This window comes from Zootermopsis nevadensis, unplaced genomic scaffold (genome assembly GCF_977971745.1).
Source record: "Zootermopsis nevadensis isolate Lab colony 2312 unplaced genomic scaffold, Znev_1.0 Znev_ptg000008l, whole genome shotgun sequence".
Classification (NCBI taxonomy): domain Eukaryota; kingdom Metazoa; phylum Arthropoda; class Insecta; order Blattodea; family Termopsidae; genus Zootermopsis; species Zootermopsis nevadensis.
In genome coordinates, this window is record NW_028259140.1 from 13,671,115 (window position 1) to 13,692,451 (window position 21,337).

General features: G+C 36.6%; 2 protein-coding genes across 2 annotated transcripts in view; one reads left to right on the forward strand and one right to left on the reverse strand.

Moving 5' to 3' along the window:
- The window catches only part of LOC110829306 (synaptotagmin-7), a 24,902-nt gene extending 20,646 nt beyond the window's left edge, over positions 1–4,256 (forward strand). Inside the window, exon 9 of the mRNA XM_022062908.2 lies at positions 41–4,256. Coding sequence (XP_021918600.1) covers positions 41–171 — 131 coding nt within the window. The 3' untranslated portion in view covers positions 172–4,256. The remainder of the gene's footprint in view (positions 1–40) is intronic.
- On the reverse strand, positions 3,694–21,272 carry LOC110829305 (transmembrane protein 145). The gene is made up of 12 exons (XM_022062905.2): positions 20,068–21,272; positions 19,316–19,390; positions 18,731–18,805; positions 17,535–17,747; positions 15,930–16,014; positions 14,278–14,349; positions 13,856–14,005; positions 13,196–13,368; positions 9,370–9,542; positions 9,169–9,289; positions 8,452–8,694; positions 3,694–6,594 (listed from the first exon to the last, which is right to left on the reverse strand). The coding sequence occupies exons 1-12, from the start codon at positions 20,185–20,187 to the stop codon at positions 6,475–6,477; spliced, it is 1,620 nt and encodes a 539-aa protein (XP_021918597.1). The 5' UTR covers positions 20,188–21,272; the 3' UTR covers positions 3,694–6,474.
- Between the last annotated feature and the right edge of the window lie 65 nt (positions 21,273–21,337).

Here is a 21,337-nt window from a genome sequence, read left to right on the forward strand (position 1 = left end):
TGTCCTATACTACAAAGTGATCTTTGTAAAAAAATTTCAGGCAGGGATGGTTCTGGCGAGTCAGAAACCAGACACTGGCAGGAAATGCTGGGAAGCCCAAGCATCACAGTGGTGCAATGGCACAGACTGAAAGCGGAGACATCATCACGAGGGAGAAAATCAGCCCACTAAGGTCATATAGTAATTGCAATGTTACATATATTCCAAAACTGTACTTTCTGTTGTCTTTATTCTGTTAAAATTCTTACCATTAAAATTATTTTTCACACCTGTCTGTCCAGTAATCCCTTGCTTCGTGTGAAAGAGAATACATTGTGGTAGCCCAGGTTCTCTAATGTTTTGAGATTCTGCCAATTCTGAATTATTGTATTTCAAATGTAAAAAGATGCATCATAACCTTCTTTACGTTTTACTCAAACAGACATCCTACCAATGGACATAACATGGACAATGTCTCTCCTTAGTTATGTATCTTTTAATTACAGTGAGACACTGTAAATCTGTTTTGAACATAAATGCAGAATTAGCTGAGATATGCAAAATTCATATTTCGTTAATAATTACTATCTTTTGGTACCAAATTTCAGGTGCTAAAAGATGCAACAGATGTTCAAGTAGTGAGATGCAATAAATAAAAGATATTTATGAAGTGTAAATTCATTCAATGTGATGGAAAGAATGTTAGTTGAAATATCATGTTGTTATTGTTATACTAGTTCTGGTATTTTACGTTAGTGGTGCAGTGCCTATGCTATATTTTGGAAGACAGTACATGAAGTAGAAGAAGTACATGATGTTCTGTTAAAACAGTTCTTACTGTGTTATTTTATAACAATTTAAACCAATTTGCATCATGAAGTGTAATTTTAAATGTGATAAGGAAGTGTAAACATTGTTTAAATGGGGCAAAGATACAGTTCAACCAGGAAAGATTTGGGGGGGGGGGGGGGGAATGAGACACATTTGCAGTTTTTTTTTATCATCCTTCACTTTGCCTGCTATCATATCTTGTATGGTATCAGACTCTATACACCAACAACAGCTGCTGCTAGTATAACAACTACCTCTGCTCTCACAGGTGGTGGATTTTTGTCGTCATGGAATAACCAGACTTAATTCATTAACAATGATCATATAGACCTGGGTGTTAAAATTTCCTGTACAAAAGTTATTCTCTCATCACATTTCAAAGAAAATAGACAAAATGATATAAACTACTGTTTCTCATCAGCAGTGTTTCTAACATTATGCTTTGTACAACTAACATGAGACAGTTATCAGCAGGTTATTTGCATTAAGTGCCTAAAAATTAATGTATGGAAGTGAATTCACATTTTTCTGACCACCAGCATGTTTCATAATCAAAACTACTCAGTGGATAACAGTCAAATTTCATACTGGGGGGTCCACACTGTAACTTGTCAGCAAATTTAATTTTAATATTTGTTGGTCCCTATTTCATGTGAAGTTCAAATGCCACTTTTTTGATTTTCATAAGAATTGATCATTGTATAAAAAATAGATCTCATCAAGATGCATAATTTTATTTCAAATGTTTTTTAGTATATTCACCATTGTGCACGGAAATGTGGTTTTTGTCTTTATGAAATACTGTATCTGTGCTATTCAACAGCTCAGAAATGACAGATCTGTATGTGAATTAACTAAATTAGAACTATACCAATTTAAATTAACTCAAGTTGTGACATTTCCCCCTCATCAGATGTAACTGTTATACTGCAATGCATGACTCAATTAACTGGAAGGAGGTAATGCCATTTCCTCTACAGCAAATGCAATGATCATACTGTGATGACTTGGCTAAGCAGAATTACGTAGTGGCATTTTTCTCACATCACCATGACTGTCTACTGGCACTGGGGTAGCAATGCATAGGAAAGGCTTAAAAGATTTAATCATTGTTCCTAAAACCTAAATAAATGGCATAATCTGTCAGTTCAAGAAACACTGCTTACTAGATCAGTAGTTTACTTAATTGTAAAATTTGAGGTTTTCACATCTGTGAGTGTGAATATTTCTGTCTTCTGGGTTGTTGCGCTGTGTAGTCTGGTTGATGTTAACCAACGTTTCAGAGGTCATGACGGAGTATGACATCTGAAATGTTGGTTAACATCGACCAGACTACACAGCGCAACAACCCAGAAGACAGAAATCTTCAGTTTACTTCATTGTTATCTAAAAAGGAATGATGATAATAGGACAACACCGTTGTATGAATATACATGTAACTAATTGTTAAGAATGTATTTCATGTTGCATGACAACATTTTAATGTTCTTCCCTGTACAGCTACCTATAAACAAGTTACCTTAGTGGACACATTACATAACATGCATGATAGTTGGTATAACTCTAAGCAAGGTGACACACATAACTGTGATTCACTACTTGAACCTTGCTAATTGTATTCGTGTTAAGCTACAGCATTGCCCACTGATGTCGGAAACACATCAACCAATAACCAATATGCTGGAATGTCGACTTCATGCTACTGAAGTATAGAATTTTTTATTCTACATAAATTTAACAATCATTTGTTGCTTTAAGTTTTGAGAAAGCAAAACACAAAAAGTACCAGGTAGGAAGACAGAGTTCTGGAGAATTCTGCAGTGCATTCTATAAACAAAAGGGTTGTTTTCTTTAATATGAGTTTATTCCAGCTGTACCAACATTTTGCAGAAACAAAAGCAATCACAGCACTGTGGTACTAGCGAACAGCTTTAGAGACTGATCCATTCATGTTATCATATTGTAGCATCTTATAATATACAATACAGATTTGCTACTACTTTATTACATATTAATTTCATCATAACTCTTTGACATTTGGTGTTATTATCCTTTAGATTACACAAAACAACTATAAAATCCTGCCCCTATAACACTGAAACTATGAAATGAATTCTCTGAATAAGAAAAACGATAAGTTAACCGCAAAACCATACATCATTTAGAATTAATACAATATAATACATCTGACCCCACAAACTGATATACTGCTTCATGGGTACTGGAAAAGGGATACAATAGGTATCTGATTACTCCAAAAACTGTAGTGGTCTTAAAACCAATGGTGTTTGCACCATTATCAGCTCATCTTTGTTTGTCCTCTTAGTAGCAGTCAGTCACATTTCAGTGGTATCTGTGTTCATCCTGTGCAGTCTTCAAGCAGTATTTCAGATGGTGAATGATAAAGATCTCACTTGGTGCACCAGTTGTGGGAATTTTCCCCCTTTCATTGTGTAATAAACACAGAAAGAAACATGTTTCAAGGACAGATACAAACCTATAACAGGAAGCAAGCTGTCAAATTAACAAGTGAACAGATAGGAATTAAATGGTGATTGCGAAGCCAGAACAGGTACCTGCCTAATCCTTGGAGTGAAGGAGATGGTGATAGGTGTTCATACACAAAAGGAACCAATAAATAAAGAGAATAAAGAAATAGAACACCAAATGCCAGTAACAAAACATGAGAACTGCCTTTGTGTCCCCCTGTCTGGATGAGGACTGATTTGTCTTTATGGGAGGACATAAAGAAAAACAATTTTTATTAGTTGAGCAAGTTGTTAACTACAGCACAAGGTGGTAGCTCATCAGTTACATTGTGTCCATGTTAAAGGTACTTCACAATTGTAACCAATCAGCAAAAAGTAAGAATATCATGACACATAACTTATAAATGTTTAATGAAATAGAAAAGATATACATCAAGAGAGGCTTATTTATTGTACAGTTTATACAGCAGCACAGATGTTAACTACCTCCCATGGAAGGCGATCAAACACGTTAAACTACAGCTCTTGCAAAGGGGGATCACAGTACTTGTCACCAGGGATTTCTACATATTACAATATCCATTCGAAATCAGTAAAAATGTAAACCATCATTTTCAGTTTCCAGTGGGAAATGGTTAAATGTAGATAAATGTTGTTTAGGCAGTCATCACAACAGCTCATCCCAGTGAGTTATTGCAGGAAAGTACAGGAATTCACAAAAGAATTATACTATATAAATTGTAACAGATGGTAGAACTGCTGTATACCGTTCACTTGAACTGTCTATTACTGTATATTACTTCTGATTTTTCTGTGTTATGTAAAAGATGTATTTGTGAAATGAGCTATCAAAACCATACTTGATATTTCTGAAATGACATGGATGTAAGTATGAGTAATGAAATCGGGGACAGGCCTGAATAAATAAGTCTTTATGAAAAACCATATTAAAAATAATGTGTCTATCAAGTGTCTGAAATCTACCTTCCTTGAATCCACTGCAGCTGAGTCTGCCAAAATCAGATGCTGCTTCCTTCTCAATGGAAGTACCACAGCAGTCACAGACATCAATTTCCAGGGGCAGTCCTTGTGACCAGCATATAACAAAGTCTTCAAACTATACTGTGACTGTACTGTCTTGTATAATAAATTTACATAAAATTATTACACATCGCAGAATAAAAGGTTTCAATCTCAGATCAGTTATCCTGATGGAGGGTTTTGGTAGTTTTACTTCTAGACATACTGGTACATTACATTGAAGTATGTCAAAATAGCTTCCTTTCAAATTAATCATCATTCATGCTCTCATTTAATACCAAGAACTGATAACTCGATAATATGTTAAATAACAAAAAAAACTGTTCATCTGGCATGGTTCCTTTGTGAATACTCTGTAACTGGAGTTGGACTGTAACATGCCAACCATTCATTTCTTCATACAAAATCTGTTTAATACTGCTTATAAACTGTGGTGTGTTAGAACACCTGTTTATATAAATCAAAAGTCATTTTGCATTTGTGACATATGAATCAGTCATGATAAGTGAGCAGAATTTCATTAAAATTGGTCCAGGATGTGGATGGTCATCATGCTGTATTTGGTGAGGAGCCTGATGAATTTGTTCGACAGCTTTTTGAAATGTTGCCAGTGCTATGTCTGTCGGCTTCTCCTGTATCTGTGATATCTGTTTTGTGATTAGGGCACACTTGTCATCATCCATTTCGTATAAAGGTCTTCCTCAGATGGTCAATTTCCTTGTGTAGGCTCTCTGTATCTTTCTTACCATCTACAAAATTTTATCCAACATTCTTCTGGTGAGGTTGACTCCATACGTCAGTGAAATTATTGGGGTTCACCAGTGTGGGTTCCATCATAACAGATCTAAAATTGATCAAATTTTCTACATTTGCCAGATACTAGAGAAAAGTGGGAGTAAAATGGGATAGGCCATCAACTATTTATAGACTTCAAGAAAACCCATGAATCAGTTAAAAGAGAACTGCTTGAATTTGGTGTACCTAAGAAGCTAGTCAAGCTAATTAAAATGTGTTAAGTGAAACCTCTAGCAAAATTTGTGTATGTAAACATTGGTCCGATACATTTAATATTCAGAATGGCCTGAAATGGAGATGCTCTATCACTGCTGTTTTCAATTTTGCCTTAGAATATGCCATCAGGAAAGTCCAAGAAAGTCAATTGAATGGGATACATCACTTTTTGGTCCATGCTGATGATATTATTCTGTTGGGTGATAATATAAACATTATGAAGACTCTCTCTGAGATTGTGCCTATATATGTGAAGTTTCACCACTAATGGTATGCCTGTTTCACCACCGTAGCACCTGCCACATTCACAGGGAATGCTACAGACGTAATGTGCGATCTGCTGAAGATTTCTTTCCAGTCTGGTTCTCATAAGAAAACTCCTAATTGTATGTCTTGTTTCAAAGATTGTCCTAATGTTGTAATAATTCCCTATATGGTTGAACTTTTCTGAAATGCCCTTCACATGACACACTATCATTAGAAACTTTTAAAATTGACTAGTATTAATTTAATTTAATTTAATTTTTTAAAACCAATAAAACATGGAAAATGTAAATATATTGTTTTCTCAAACACATCTTACATAACATTTTGGGCTTTCTTTTATGAAGTCAAGTTTATTCTTTTCTAAAAATTAGTATATTAGGGGCTTATTTAGAAATGTTTATTAACTCGGTTTCATGCTTGAATACCCATTTTCAAGTGAATACTAGCTACACTCTTCAGATTAAAGAAAAGCAGTTTTGCTTAATGTCCATGACATTAATTTTTTTTGCGGCCCCAATAGAAATATGAATAGCCAATGCAGCACACAGTAAGGAAAAGTTGGCCAATCCCCGGTGTAGCTGATTAGTATCTACCAGTCTACATGCTTCAACATTACAGAAGACAGCCATCTTTACGCTCGAGTTGTTTCTGTATACAGATAGCATACAAAGTATGTCTTGTTATTGATAAGTGCCAAGTTAATTGAGAAGTAATGTAAGTTATTCATAAAACCAATGTCTTTCATGCACTGACACACAAGTTTACGAGTGTTCTGCTGCAGCATCTCCTCAGGACATGGAGCAGAAGGTCCTCTTACTTTGTTAATTCTCTCATGCTTAGTTTATGATTGATTGACTCAGGTTCTGGTGACCTGACTTGGTGCAAGGAACGCATCATAGTTTTCAGGTGGTGGGTTGGTATCAGACTGCTGAAATGTATGTGTGTCATGTGGCTTTGGTGCAGTTGGTCTGGTACCCTGGAATGCAACAAATTATCTGTCATATGTCAGAATACTCTGTAAAGTGGAGGTACTATAAAAACAGATGTCATTACTGGTTTTACTAATTTCTACAGAAAAGTAAGATAGTAAAAACTTCACATATTAGAAATATCTCTGGTACACTGATTGATAATGTCTATGAGTGTGATGACGGTGAAAACTTATGAATATTGTCGACTAGTAAATATCACAAAATATGAATATACACTCATTTTATATATGAAAGTGTATATGGTTGCCTAGCAATGACAAGGATACATTTGTTCATTTGAAGACTTCTGAAGTTTGAAGGTACAGGTGTCCAATGTATGAATGAAAATAAAATTTAATTCCCCTACACTCATACATGTGTTCAAATCTCATGTATGTACCTCAACTATAACCTTGATACAGAGTCCCAAAGACTGCTAACCCCTCAGCACCATATGATGCCAGGTCTGCATATTAAATGTCACCATCCAATATATTCGGTATTTTGGCAAAAACACTAACTTTGGACATCATTTGTGTGATTAATTTCAAAACATTAAGCATTTGGTATGCACTGGAAGATAAACATCTAAACTTCCTATTACTTTTTTGTGCTAATTGCGGTATTTAAATTAGAATGCCTTGAGGTGCCAATAAACTATGCATTACTTTGGGTGTTAAACGTCATGGCAACCAAAAATTATAGAAAGAGTTTAGCTGTGCTGTCAAAGCAACAGCATGGTCGAATTAATAAAATCTTCTTGTGCCAGCAGCTGCGTCACTTGGTTAAATTCTACCGACATTTAGAAGGCCATCTCTTTCCTCACTTTATCACATTCACATGGCACGCAGTACACACCTACAGTTTTCAGGCCTGAAAACTGCAGGTTAAATTGATTTAAATTTTCCAGAGCTGAGAATTTAAATGATGGAAGGAATCTTTTCTTTTTTTTGAGCCTCAGCAGTTAAATAAATGTAAATTTAATCATAATCTGTGAAGAAATAGTAAAAGAATAATAATTTTAGGATAAATACAGTCAAACCCAGTAGCACCTCCCTATATACAGCAACCCTTACATTTCAACCATGAAAGACTACAAACATTTAACCAAGTAATTTAAAAGGGAATCCCCAGTAAAGTGCCACCTTCACTAGCTGTCATCCATTGATGTCTATGGTAAGACAAATGTACCATTAAACATTACAATCCAGTCCAATACAATGCCATGCCATTTTGTTTCTATCCTTTATACACACAACAGTTAATTGTAAAATATTAGACTGGAAAGGGTTAAGTCATCAAACAGAACCAGAATTCAAGTATATTACTGTGCAGGTTGGCTTAGGACTGGTTACAATCTCATGTAAACATCTGTTACCATCTGTTTTCTCTTTCATGATTTTTGTACTAACCATCCATAGACCTTTTGACATTGATTTATGGATGCCCCATCACCCAGTTGTCCAGCAACTGGAGTCACTCTACCCTGTTCAGGAAGATTAGACATGAGGCTGCAGAGCTGCTGAATGGGACAGAACACATAGCAGTTGACCCCTGATGGAGAATGCACGCCCCTCAAAGTAGCTACTATGTGCTACAAGGGACAATAACTTCATGAAACAACTACCAGTATCAGCTAACAATTTATTAAGTTTCAGAGATATGAACTCAGGTCCACAAAACCTGTATGCTGAGGAATTAACACTCTTTTGACAATCCAAGCCGACTAGATTTCCACAGATTTACAAATCTAAATTTTACCAAGGTTGCTTGTTGGCAATGATGTTGTATAGTGTGTGAAGGTTAATCAGTACCAACATTATTGGCAGTAATGAGAAATTGATGGGATAAATGGCACTTACTTGGTCCATGGCAATGGACTGGCTGACAGTGAACAGCTCAAAAGGAACATCTGTAACCCAATCACCCACTAGTGGGTGTACATTGGGGCCTGGTCGTGGTGGTGCTGAGGGTGCATATTGATGATGTCTGAATGGGAAAGTTGTGTCCGAGTCAGTAAGATCCTGCACCTGCATGACTCCTATTTGAGTCGTCCGAACATGGTACGGGAACACTTTGTTAGCTCTGGATGGCAGTGTGAGGCACTGAAACAGGCACATTGTTCACACATCAGAAACTGCAATCTAATGACTAGTCATGTAACCATTTAATAACACTATATCAATCATAGCCACATAATAAACAGCAACGGATATTTTCACGTGTCTTAGAACACTGCTACAGCAGTTGAATGAAAAGTTTATGATGGGTCAGACATGCAGCTAAGATAGAAGAATTATGAAATATATTAAATATTTTGATTGGCACAGTACAGGCCATTCACTTGAGGGGTTAGGCACAGTGTCACCAACTCTTGATTATAACAAGTGCTGTATCATAAACATGCTTGGGATGGGATAGATTCTGTGGACAGAATAATAAAACAATTCACATGTGCATTATCTTAGAATATTAAGTACTGTTTTACTCTTATCTGAAATTAATGTCCAAAGTCTTCATTTTCTGCAGATCATGTTAGCTGTACGATATTTTGTTTCATTACAACACTGTGCACTCACAAGAAACAAGACGTGGCCGAGAAGTGCTATGCTGTGTAGCACACCACATACAACACTCTCACGCACCCACTTGTCTATCATGTTGTTGGCTGCCAGGATAAATGCTGGGCCAGCCATAAACCTGCCAAAAGAAAAACAGACTCTAATTTTCCTGAATTTTACTCTGCAAACCAAGTTTATACAGGCAGCAACTCAACTCACCACAGGGTGCCCATTACATTGAATGGGTAGTAGAATCTTGCTTTCTCTGGATAGTGTTTCAGTGTGAATAGAGTGGAGTACATGAACATCCACCAGGCGATGAAACGCAGGAAGATAAGGCCATAACCAGGCGGTGACTCGTACAGGTACAGAACCTCTCCAGGATCAAATAACTGCATGGGGTAAGAAAAAATATAGTGTAGGTGGCTGTTTGTGAATTCACAAAGTATGTGGACCTATTAAGCTGTAAAATCACACTACAAGCATTGAAAAATTGGTTCTTCCTTATGCTTCAAAGTTTAACAACTGGAAATATTATGAGGTAGTATAGCTGCGTCATATTGTGATATTAATTAAAATAATTATTATATTTGTTTACCGTCAAATCACAATAAAAATAGCAATCGGTTCAGATGTGTTCAGAGGATCTGGATCTCTCCTCTGAACACATCTGAACCGATTACTATTCATATATGACTGGTATAAACATCAATAACACCACCTCAACAATAATGTTATATTAATAATATCTAGACACAACTTCCATAAAATATACTGAGAAAGATGATAAAATTATAAAATTGTAAAAACTATAAATAATTGTAATTTGAATTTAAAAGTTTATAATTTACACCTGATGACGGTTTGATAAACCGAAACATGTTGTGAATGTTCCGATGTAAATCGAATGCTCGATATGGAACATAAGATGATATTTTAATCATTTTAATTATCTTATCTTACTATTTTATTGTGATTTGACGGTAAACAAATATAATAATTATTTTAATGGAAATATTATACCAAAAAAATGATAAGGCAGTAAATTATTTTATTGTGTAACATTTATTAGCCCTACTTGGTACAACAATGGTCAATTTGCAGCAGTTCTGCCAATTTCTGCATTGCCAATGTATTACTGCCCAGGATTATGAACAAAACCTACAACACAGGAATAATTTATCACATCCCTTGGGTATACAAATGTGGTACAAACAGTTATATAATGTCACAAACAATAACTTCAACAGTTTGTATAGCTATGCTGACAAGTGGACTGGAGTATCCAGTCTTAACACACTCACTGCTGAAACTGAACATTTTTTAAATATCCAATTTCAGCTTTGAAGCACCCCGGTTTAGCGTACCTCTCCTTATACAAAAATAATATCAAGAAACATACAATCAGCTACCAACAGATGTTGCTTGAAGGGTCATGTAGATGTCTATGCATCATGTAATCATTTTATTTGCCTATTTATTTAATTTTCTCCCTCTATTCCCTCACATTTATTTCACAGCTCTGTTCTGTGTATGTGACAAGTATCCAACCTAAGTCTAAATTACAGCAGTTTTGTGCTGGCTTCCTATGAGGACACAGTTCATATCATGCATTCAAAAATCCCTTTTTACATGGTTGTGAGACCCAAGAAAACACAGTAACAGAAGCAAAGAAATTAAAATAAATGAATGAAATAGCTGAAATTGCAAATGACAGTGATAATGATATAGATGTTATCTTAAATCAAGTCCATCAGAATCATGATCAGAAGACAATAATCTTGTAGTGGAATTCATAGTCCGAGACAGTCACAATTTGTATGGACAACAGCAAATTATGGCAGAGCTGCCAAAACCATGCACAAAAAATCAAGGTTGTGAGCAGTGGTCACCCATAATGGTTCATATGGTGTGAGAGTACAGTGGGCTACATTTGCACCATGTAAATTTATGATGTAGTGTGTACACTTGGTTGACAGTGGGGTTTTGCTACAGTGTTCTGTGGGGAAAGGCTACCATGTTTACCAGAACAAGAACTACAAAGTACCCAACTTACAGAAACCCTACTAGACAAAACCATCAGTATGTGAAAGTATCTGAAATCATTATCTTCTAAAGGACTCAGCTGAAGAATCTAAAAAGCTAAAACCAGGTAAAGACACTTGCTGACAGAAGCAAGGCATTCTTAGCCTCATCGTCATGGACAAGCAATGCTAAATATGGTATCAACCCTCCACATAGTAGAAACTACATAGAACCCATGGAAAACGGCAGACATACCAAAGATGAAGCCAAAATGTGTCACTGATTATAACATCTATGAACAAAACATGAATTCTAATGACCAGTATCTTTCTTATTACCCATAATATAAAAGATGATAAAATGGCCAAAGAAAGTGTTCCTTATCTTCAACAGAGTGTTCTTTCCAACTCTTTCATTATCTACTTTAAACTCAACAGAAGTATGGGCTACATAACTAACACAAGTGAGTCATTAATCCACATTGACTGTGACATCATTCTTCTTCCTCTGATGACTGACCATGAATTGCCACACCCACCCCACCAACATGGATACTCACAAAAAAACATCATATTTGTTCTTAGGCTTTCACAACTGGATTTCACTGTACAGGGCAATTACAAATTAGGTTACCAGTTTGAAGAGACTACAGCATGAGCACTACTGATAATATTCACAGTAAACTAATTGTAAATGCAAGGTGCATACCTGAAGTTTTCATCTACATGTGCTCGATGTGGCTCCCCTGGGGAACACAGCAAATATCCCACCTGCAGGAAATATTCCACACTCTCTGCAGCATGTCCCTATCCACAATGGCCATAGCAGAGACAGTTCAGTTTCTCAGCTCATCCAGTGTTTATGGGAGAGGCGGAACATTAACCTGATCCTTGAAATACCCCCACAGGTGGAAATCTAGTGGAGTAAGATCCGGAGACCTTGGTGGCCATGCAACAGCACTGCCTCATCCAATCCATTCTGGGAAAGTTGTATCAAGGAACTGTCTCAGGTTCATAAATGTCTCTGTTTGCTTGTTACAGCCTCTTCAAAATGGTAACCTAATTTGTAATTGGCCTGTATAAATCTGGCTCTTGAGGACAAGCAGCAATAATGTTGAAGGTTTTCCAACACCCCACTTTTTGTTCTGCCAATTTGGATCCTTCAAATCTCACCTGCCACCAACTACCTGACCTATATAAGGCTTCCAAAACCCCACAATACATATTCATACTAAAGATGGCATCTGTAATATTTGTCAAAATGATGGAAAACCTTCAGTGGTTGATCCTGCAGTGACATATCATGCAACAATATGATTCAACCTGGATGTCCTATAGTCCTGCATTTGCTTCATTTCTTGAAATACTAATCAACACTATATTCTAGTAAGTCATGCATACATTCAATATCACAGTCATCTGACATAAATTCTTCTTCATAATCAGAATTAAAGCAGCATTTTGATCTTGTTTACAACATTATGTGGAAAGTTTTTCCAATGTGCTAGCAGCGAAATGAGGGTTTTGAACTGCATCATATGTAAATCCATATGAATAAAAACAATAATTTTGCATCATCAGTTCATAACTGTAGGCCAGAAAAGTAATATAGTACCACACGCATAAAGATGAAGTCTGTGTGTGCTAAATTCAAGCCTTCTTTTGTAATATCACGCAACTAAAAAATTATCCACTCATACATGCTAATTAAAAATGTCATTGTGGTTAGAAATTAATCCTCTCATTTTCATTAAGTCTTACAATCACAAATACAATTTTAGTTGCTCATATGGAAAAGGTTAAAACAATGAAAATTACAGCACAATAACTTTAATCCGTGTCCTTGCAGACAATGAAACAAATATTTTGTTACTGGTCTGCTCAGCAGATTAAGATTAATAATTTTTTTTTTAATATATGTAAAAGATAAAATGAAAGCTATGAGTTAAGACAATGTAGTTGAGTTCTGTATTTACTGCTAGTCCCAGAATAACATAAGGGTCCCTCCTTATGGTATGTACCTGTCTCTCATACACAAACAGCACTGTGTACGTCACAATGTACAGACACATGAAGATGGTGAGCTTGATGGAAGAGGCAAGCCGCAGTCTGCCTCGCGTCACCGTGAAGCCCTTTGCCAACAGAAGCAATAGGAGCAGGTACAGGGTCTCACTGGCAGACTCACATACACGTCCTGTACAAAGTGCAGAACCAATTACTTTGAAATAACAGTATGACCTACACACTGACTATAGTTTACAAACCCTTTAGTGACATGCAATATCTTCCAAGGGAAAAAAATTGGAATGGTAGATTTCATGTACATCAGCATTAATTTAAAGCAAAGCAAAAGACGGAAATAACAATAAACATGGCCACTGATGCTCTTCTTAATTTGCATTTTTCATGCACTTTGTTATATTACACTGAACAGTACAGAAGTATAATTATACTCCTGTCATTCATTAGAAAACAGATTTGTGAAACAATATGTTTAGCTTTAGTTGAATGATAATGTCAGGTGAACTGGATCTCTAAAAGTAAGGAAGACACAAAAGGAAAAATGTATCACAAAAATATGCCAGATGTGGGGGTTCACATAAGGTGACACAATAGTACAGTGTAGTGTAGTGTAGCATAATTTCAAAGAATGTCCGTCAGCAAAAAGTGTTTAAGCTCACCCAGTGTCTTTGTTCTGGAAAACCCAATCCCATCGAGTGCATACTTCATGTACGCCACACTCTGGAGAATGTTCCCCATCTCCTGGAGCACCACAGAACCAACAAACAGTTTGTATGTAGTGTGGAACAGATGACGTGCCCTCAACTCCACTGTAACATGTGCATGGACAATAGCACTACTGAAATTATCATTACTGGTCTAAGTGCTACTAACCCACTGAAAACGGTGACTAGTTGAAACAAGTTAACTTGAATCTTTGCAGTACATTTAATGAGACTTCTAGCCGCGAGGTGGAAGAATGTATTCCACAGGCCAGGTCTGGCAGTAAACACTCACATCTTCCTCTGCACCATGCAGTGGCAGAGGTGCATGTTACCATTAACAGACATTAGAAGTGTGTGAACAATGACAAATGTCTCACCTGTGCACATCACAATGGCCAGAATCATCAGCAGATATGCAATGCAGGATGCCATCAGGTTCGGCAAGATATCTGCACATAACAAACCTACTGTCAGCTGACACAGAAACGTTAATCTGCAGCAACCAGCAGAACACAAAAGCAGATAAGTGTTTAGTAATGACTAGTCAGTAAACTCTAGAAGTAGGAATGACCAGTGTATATATACACAAGGTGATTTATAAATGTTCTTTACACTTAACAATTTTGTTCTAAGAAGAAAATTGTGTACAATAATGAAATTTGTAGAGCATAACAAGAGCTGTCAAAGACTTAACTGCCACTCACCTGATTTCAGTGTAAGCCCTATTGGTGATTCTACGTGTCAAAGCAGTAAACAACCTCATTCAAATTTGGACAACATTCTCAACTCAATTTTTTTACAAGCACCTCAGATGCACATTTTAAGTTAATTCAGATTTAGAGACATTTAGGGAGTTCAGACAGTCTCTCCTTGTCACCCTCGGTGGACTAGTGGTCAGCGTGCTTGCCACTGAACCCAAGGTTCGTGGGTTTAAGGGTGACAAAAATCCGTAGCACAACTGCCTTCAAAGGGGCAGTAAAGCCGGTAGTCCCATGTCATATATTTATGGCATGTGAAAGAAACTTACAAGCATAAACAAGATGTTTTGTAAATAAAATTAAGTGGCCATTTCTCACCCAAGTCTCTCCTGATTCACTACTAGATGGCTCTAGCAGACAAATCAGGATGGAGTAGAAATTGTGCAGAGGCACTGGGTTGGTCACTCACTATTCATAAATGCACACTTCAAAAGACAAGGAAACCTCCCACATGGGAGGAGGCCAAGGCTCGGCATCAGGCTGTTGTGCCATAGAGTCAGTCAGACAGTCTCCTTAACACATCCCCCATAAATAAAATGTATCAGAGTTAGATCTGGGGATGTAGGGGACCATACTGTTGGCCCATCTATTTCAGACCATCTTCCTGGTAAACAGCTGTCAAGAAATTAAATCATATTGCAATGAAAATGGGGGCAGTATAGCATCTTGTCAAAAGATTAAGCCGTGTTATCAATCATAGTTCCATTGTATCAAGGCATGATTTAGTGAGGGTTTTCCACGTTCCATATCTGCACACTGTGACAAGTGACAATTCCCAACGAATGAAACATGGCTTCTTAGCTGAAAACAATCTTGGACAGCAAATCATATTTGACAGAAATCTTTTTCACAATTTCAAAACAAAATGTAGTATGCTTAACATTACTGTCTGGTTTAAGTTGTTGTAAAATTTGAAATTTGCAGCATTTCAGATCTGAAAATGGGTTTAGGAGTTGAAAAACACAAGAGAAGGGAATGTAATGCTTATAGTATTCTTATATTACTTGATGCAAACAAAGCCTAAAATTATTAGCTCCTGTCAAGGAAATTTATCTTCCTATATCCTTACTCCAAAATAATTATCCACAATAAACGTACAAACATTTCAACATAGCTTACTCATAACTACTCCAGCTTCATATAAAAACTGTAACTAACAAACTTTTCATTCAGGCTGAGAAATACTACACATAATATATATTAAATTTCCCACAAAAGAAGAGTAACATACAACTTGTGAATCCCATGGACAGCATAAACTACTCACTCACAGAATTCATCAGCTGAGAAGTGTTCATGCCAGTAATCACCAGGTGGACCATTTGTCATCAGAAATTTGTACCGCATGTTGAGCCCCTGCAACAAAACCCCTATAATGTGAAAATGTGCCACAAAGCCTTTAATGTGGGCATGTTGAAAGGTAATATCTCAATTATTCTTTCTAAGAAACACACCCAATAGCAGTGTGAACTAAACTGCACTGATTCAATGAAGCATTCCCACATTTTTGTGAGTTTCATAGTTGTGCCAGTAATTGTACCTGAATTATAGCCATGAAAATGATGCAGTGGAGAGAGACGATGTCAGTGTGGAATAACAGTGAACCATGATCAAGTTTCTGACTGCAGAAAATGAACGTTATATGGGGGAAAATGTGTACACATCAGAAGCCCTACTGTTTGACATTGGGCTGAACCTGTCCACAATGTAAACCCCAGACATGCCGGTCTGAACGACAACAAACAGCACAACAGGAGACTGAACAGCAACTGAGGAGGCTCAACAAATCAGTACTGATTAAATAATCAAGGAGACTTATGCTTCACAGCAGACAGCAGAAAAAGAAACTGCCATTTCATGTGAGCAAGTATAGGCAATACATGCTATCTCAGATACCAAATGTTGTACAAATTATGGGTTCCTGAAATGATAAATGCTCATTGATAGACTGAAACACAAGCAGATGAACACCTCCTGATAACTATTGCTGTGATATGAATCAGAAGGCAATGAATTTCTGTGAAATGTTGTCACCAGTGATGAAAGATGGGAGCATTATTTCAAGCATGAAAACAAGAGACAGTCAAAATAATACCATCACAAAGATCAAGTTCACATATTCTGTTGATAAGTCAGCTCATGGCTTTCTAGCACATTAATAGAATAGGGCATTCATAACCTGTACCGACTGGTGCCACCATGCACTCTAGAGTGCTACAAATATGTTAGAATGTTGCAAATAATGAAGGCACATATTCAAAGAGTTTATCTTTAAACGTAGCAGCTTTCTTTCCTCCAACACAAAATGCAATGCCTCAAATGAGAGTAGTAATGACTGCACAGATTCTCAGCCTTGGTTTTACTGTCTTGGACCACCCACTATACAGCCCAGACTTTGCTAGATCTGACTTCCATCTCATCTCAAAACTGAAGGAACATTTTATAAAACATCATTTCTTGTCAGATAATGAAATGAAGGCTGCAGTGAAGTGTGGTTATGTCAATGACATGCACATTTATGCTCTCATAAATGCATATAAAATTACCTAAACTTTGGCAGAAGTTTAGACCACAGAGGTGATTATGCTGAGAAGTAACTGCGCTTCACAGAAAACAACTGTAAAACCAAGTCATGTTCCTCTTGGAGAGACAACCCAAAGAGATTTTGGCTTCTCTATTTCAGCTTCAAGCTTTTGCCACATTTATCCCTGCACCTCACAACAATACTGAACACTGTTCTGAAGAGAAAAATTCCACAATTGAGTACTTAATTGTGTCTCTGCAATCCATAGCCAGTCATCTTACTGACTGTGCCATCACTGCTTCTACAGAGCCTTTCTTATTGCATGCAAAATGCAGCATCTCTCTTGAGTCACCTTGGTGGCATTGCAGTTGCTGACGCTAAGAAACCACCAACGCTCCCGGGCAGAGCGGAACCTCCTTACATTGTGGCATCTCAGCCAGCCCTTCTTATTCTGGGTGCCATTCCGAAACACACAGCCTGATGACAGGCTGACTGCTCCCACTGCAGTAAGGTTGACTACCTGATACAATGTCACGTTCAGGACAGACTCCTTCTCCAGACATGTCTGTGCAAAAGACAAGAGTGCTTACTGTACAATGGTTTGCACACAGAAATTAATAGGTGATATTAACAATGAAAATAATGTCATGCCACAAATAAATATATTGTTATGGGAAGGATATTATTATCAAAAATATGAACCTATGCTGTTTTCAATGCTGAAACAAAAATCTAAAATGTTTATTGGAACATAAACCAAGACAAACAAGATATGATATGTAAGATTTGAAGTTTTCACAGCGGTGAGTATGAAGATTTCTGTCTTCTGGGCTGTTGCGCTGTGTAGTCTGGTATATGTTTACCAACGTTTCAGTGGTCATACTGCCTCCATCATCAGGATGATGATGATATTCATCACCCTGATGACGGAGGCAGTATGACCTCAGAAACGTTGGTAAACATCAACCAGACTACACAGCTCAACAACACAGAAGACAGAAATCTTCAAGATATGATATGCTGTTAATTTTTAAAAATATGTTCACTGAGTCACAGAATTAAGTCTTGTGATTACATTTTGAAGGACTTAGGTTACACTGGATGGAATTTGTTTTATTTGTATTGGAGCTCCAAGTTTCTGAAACACAAAAACCAGTACCAATGTCAAAGGTTAAGGGAGCAGGGAAAGCATTTTAAAAGTAGATTTTTGGAACTGCATTGGACATTGCTATGTATTTCTCAGAGAACTTCCATCAGCCTCTATGCCACTATTATTCTTTGCCAGTTACTTCTCTTATCACTTCATTATCATAATCTCTCAGGCTGAGAGCCACTTGGTATTCTGAACTACTTTATAAATCATCAATCTACACATCTTGATTCTTTAGCCAGGTGCAGACCTGTAAGCAGGGAATCTAGACCCCATCCAAATCTCACAACTAGTAATACTGCAAGCAACTCAAAAATGAAGTGACCTCCTGTGGGGCCAGCTACCTCTGGTGATACATCATGGAAACTATAAGTTTATGCAATTCCACCTGCCCTCACCTTGCTTGTCTTATATACTGCTGGCCACTGGGTGTCTGAATCATAGTACAGCAGCAGATTCTGAACAGCATATTCCTGCGGGAGGAGGGCAATACACCATTTGTAAGCTCAAACTAAGGCATTAGAACTCATCCAAGTATGGAAATTATGAATAATGAACACAAGTTACAACAGATGTACAAGTGATGTTAGGAAGCTAAACAAGCAGCTGGTCAGATGTAGAAAAACTGCCAAACGTCTGTTGGTAGATACAAACTCCAGATTGAGTTTCAAACACAAGACATTCCAAACTTGAAGGAATGTTAACCATTACACTGTAATAATTAGTGTGTGAGTAGGTCAGGTAAATAAAACATAAGATACACATCCAGTCTCATTTTAGCTGCTAAATGAATTTACATTTGTTTTTACTTAAAACACCGGAGATACAGCCTGTAAAATATTAGCCCTTCAAACACTGTATTTCTTTGTTATGTTGGACAGGAGAAAGTATGTGCAACGCATTCTGCTCTGTTTTGTCATTAATGAAAAACTACTTATTCTTATGCATGCCACGACAGACTTCATATGCCAGTTTCAACTCACCACATCATACTCTATCACGTACTCAAACTGGCCCTCCTCTGACAGGAAGCAGAAACGTGCAACAAATGCCCAGTTCTGCAAATGAGGGAAAAAATTGTTTCAGCTGCACAATGAGCAGTATGGAAGTCACATATTCACATCTGTTCACTGTTATATGAACAGTTCACATGTGAAAATAGCTGAGCTGAGGTATTGTATGTTATGCCAAGGCATTTCTTAAACAAAACTTGTCACTCAGCTAATTCCTTGTATGCAGTACCCACAAAAGATCCTAACAGCACTGTATATTGATGCTCTCAAAACAAGTATTTTGCGAGAATTAAAATCTTGACATTATTATAATGAAAGTGTAACAGCATAGTAAAATATCACTAATTTTGTGTTAAACATTTTTAATGTTTGACAAAATATGGCTACTTGTTCAGTGTATTAAGAATTTTACAATTCTGATATGCTTGAGTAAACTGTTACAGAAATGACCTTCAGAATTCTTGGTCCAAATTCATATTTCTGGTAAGAGCTGATTTTAGAAAGTCATGTGATGGCCCACAGAAAGTTGAGAGCAATCTGTCCCTCTGAGTGGCAATGAAATTCAACAATGTTTATTTAAAAAAATAAACTCTTCTTGTTCAAGCTATCTAATGATAGGTCTGGAAAATGAACATGCAACACATCGTAGGTACAAACTTCATGAAAGATTAATATTTCCCAACCAAATTTCTTAAACACAATCAATGCAGACAGCAACTTACCTCAGCTGTTCTTAAATGACCTTCAACATATTTACTGAAAGTCATCTCAAACAATGAACCCAATGGCAGCAATAACAAAAACAGAGATTCTCTAACATTCAGTGCCTGGTCTTGATGCATGGCTAAAGCCTCTCTACACAGACATGCAAAGCTCTTTCAGGTAAAATATCAATACTGTTACCATGGGAACAGTGCAAAGCAAAACAAAGCCTTCTCCCTTTGTGCTTTAGAAATATAATTATGCAACAGTCAATGCCTGTCTTATTTTGTATTTCATCAAGGATGCTTTGCAGAAAAGTGTTTTTAGCAATAAAATGACAATTACTAAATTTTGTACAGAATACTTACAAACAGATGTCTCAAATTCTGTCATGCTCTATACTTCTACATAGAAGTGTGAAGAATATAAATGTATCTAATAAGTACATTTCAGCACTCTAAAATCAGATTTCCCAAATTTTGTCATGCTAAATGGCAATTCAGAGAGGAAAATTGGATAAAACTATTTCTTTTCACAAACATATTCCAGGACTTTCAATGTGTTCTTAAAGCATGTGTAAGAAAATTTTACCTTTTATCCTATGAACTTCAATTATTCAACAGCAAATAAACATTAAAATAAACAAGTATAAAGAATAATTAAAACTAGTAAGTAGGCACCACATCCTCCAAACTTACAAGTTCTTTTAACTGCTAAATTAAATTAATTCAAAGAACCTTCTCACTTTTGCCATATTCTGATTGGAAATTTTCTGTGATTTGTATTTGTGAGGTATGGAAATTCCGTGATGAACCAGAAACTAGTTTTTTAAATATTTTGTAACTACATTCATTCTGGAACATAATGTAATCCCCAAAATTATGTGCACATGATACACTTTGGTCGTGGAACATACATTCAGACCAGAGGTAATAACAAAATTCAACTGTCATCATTTTCCAAATCATGCTTGGCTTATCACAAGTCAGTACGGTGCAAAACCCCCAAATGTTGGAAACTCATTGTGTACTGACACAACTAATCACCTGGAAAGATACTGTTCAGCTACTGCAAGTCTTCAATTTCTTACTAAATTTACATCACACTTTCATCTCTTCATTGAGAATATATGTCTTTCCTAATGTATCATATGGTTCATAACACTTGAACAGTTTCTCTCTCCCAGTGCATCATGCCTGTACGCTGCATAGTACTATAGTCTATATGAAAAGGTTGATAGCATAAATGAAATGTAATATGAAACAAAGTTCATCTGAAAGAATAAGTAGT

Bases quoted from the DNA above. Each gene is read 5' to 3' on its own strand.
- LOC110829305 (XM_022062905.2), bottom strand. From the start codon at position 20,187: ATGCATCAAGACCAGGCACTGAATGTTAGAGAATCTCTGTTTTTGTTA. The intron at 14,350-15,929 runs GTGAGTGAGTAG...TGTTATGTGCAG, and splicing joins CTTCTCAGCTGATGAATTCT to ATATCTTGCCGAACCTGATG. The intron at 13,369-13,855 runs GTGAGCTTAAAC...CACTTTGTACAG, and splicing joins TTCCAGAACAAAGACACTGG to GACGTGTATGTGAGTCTGCC.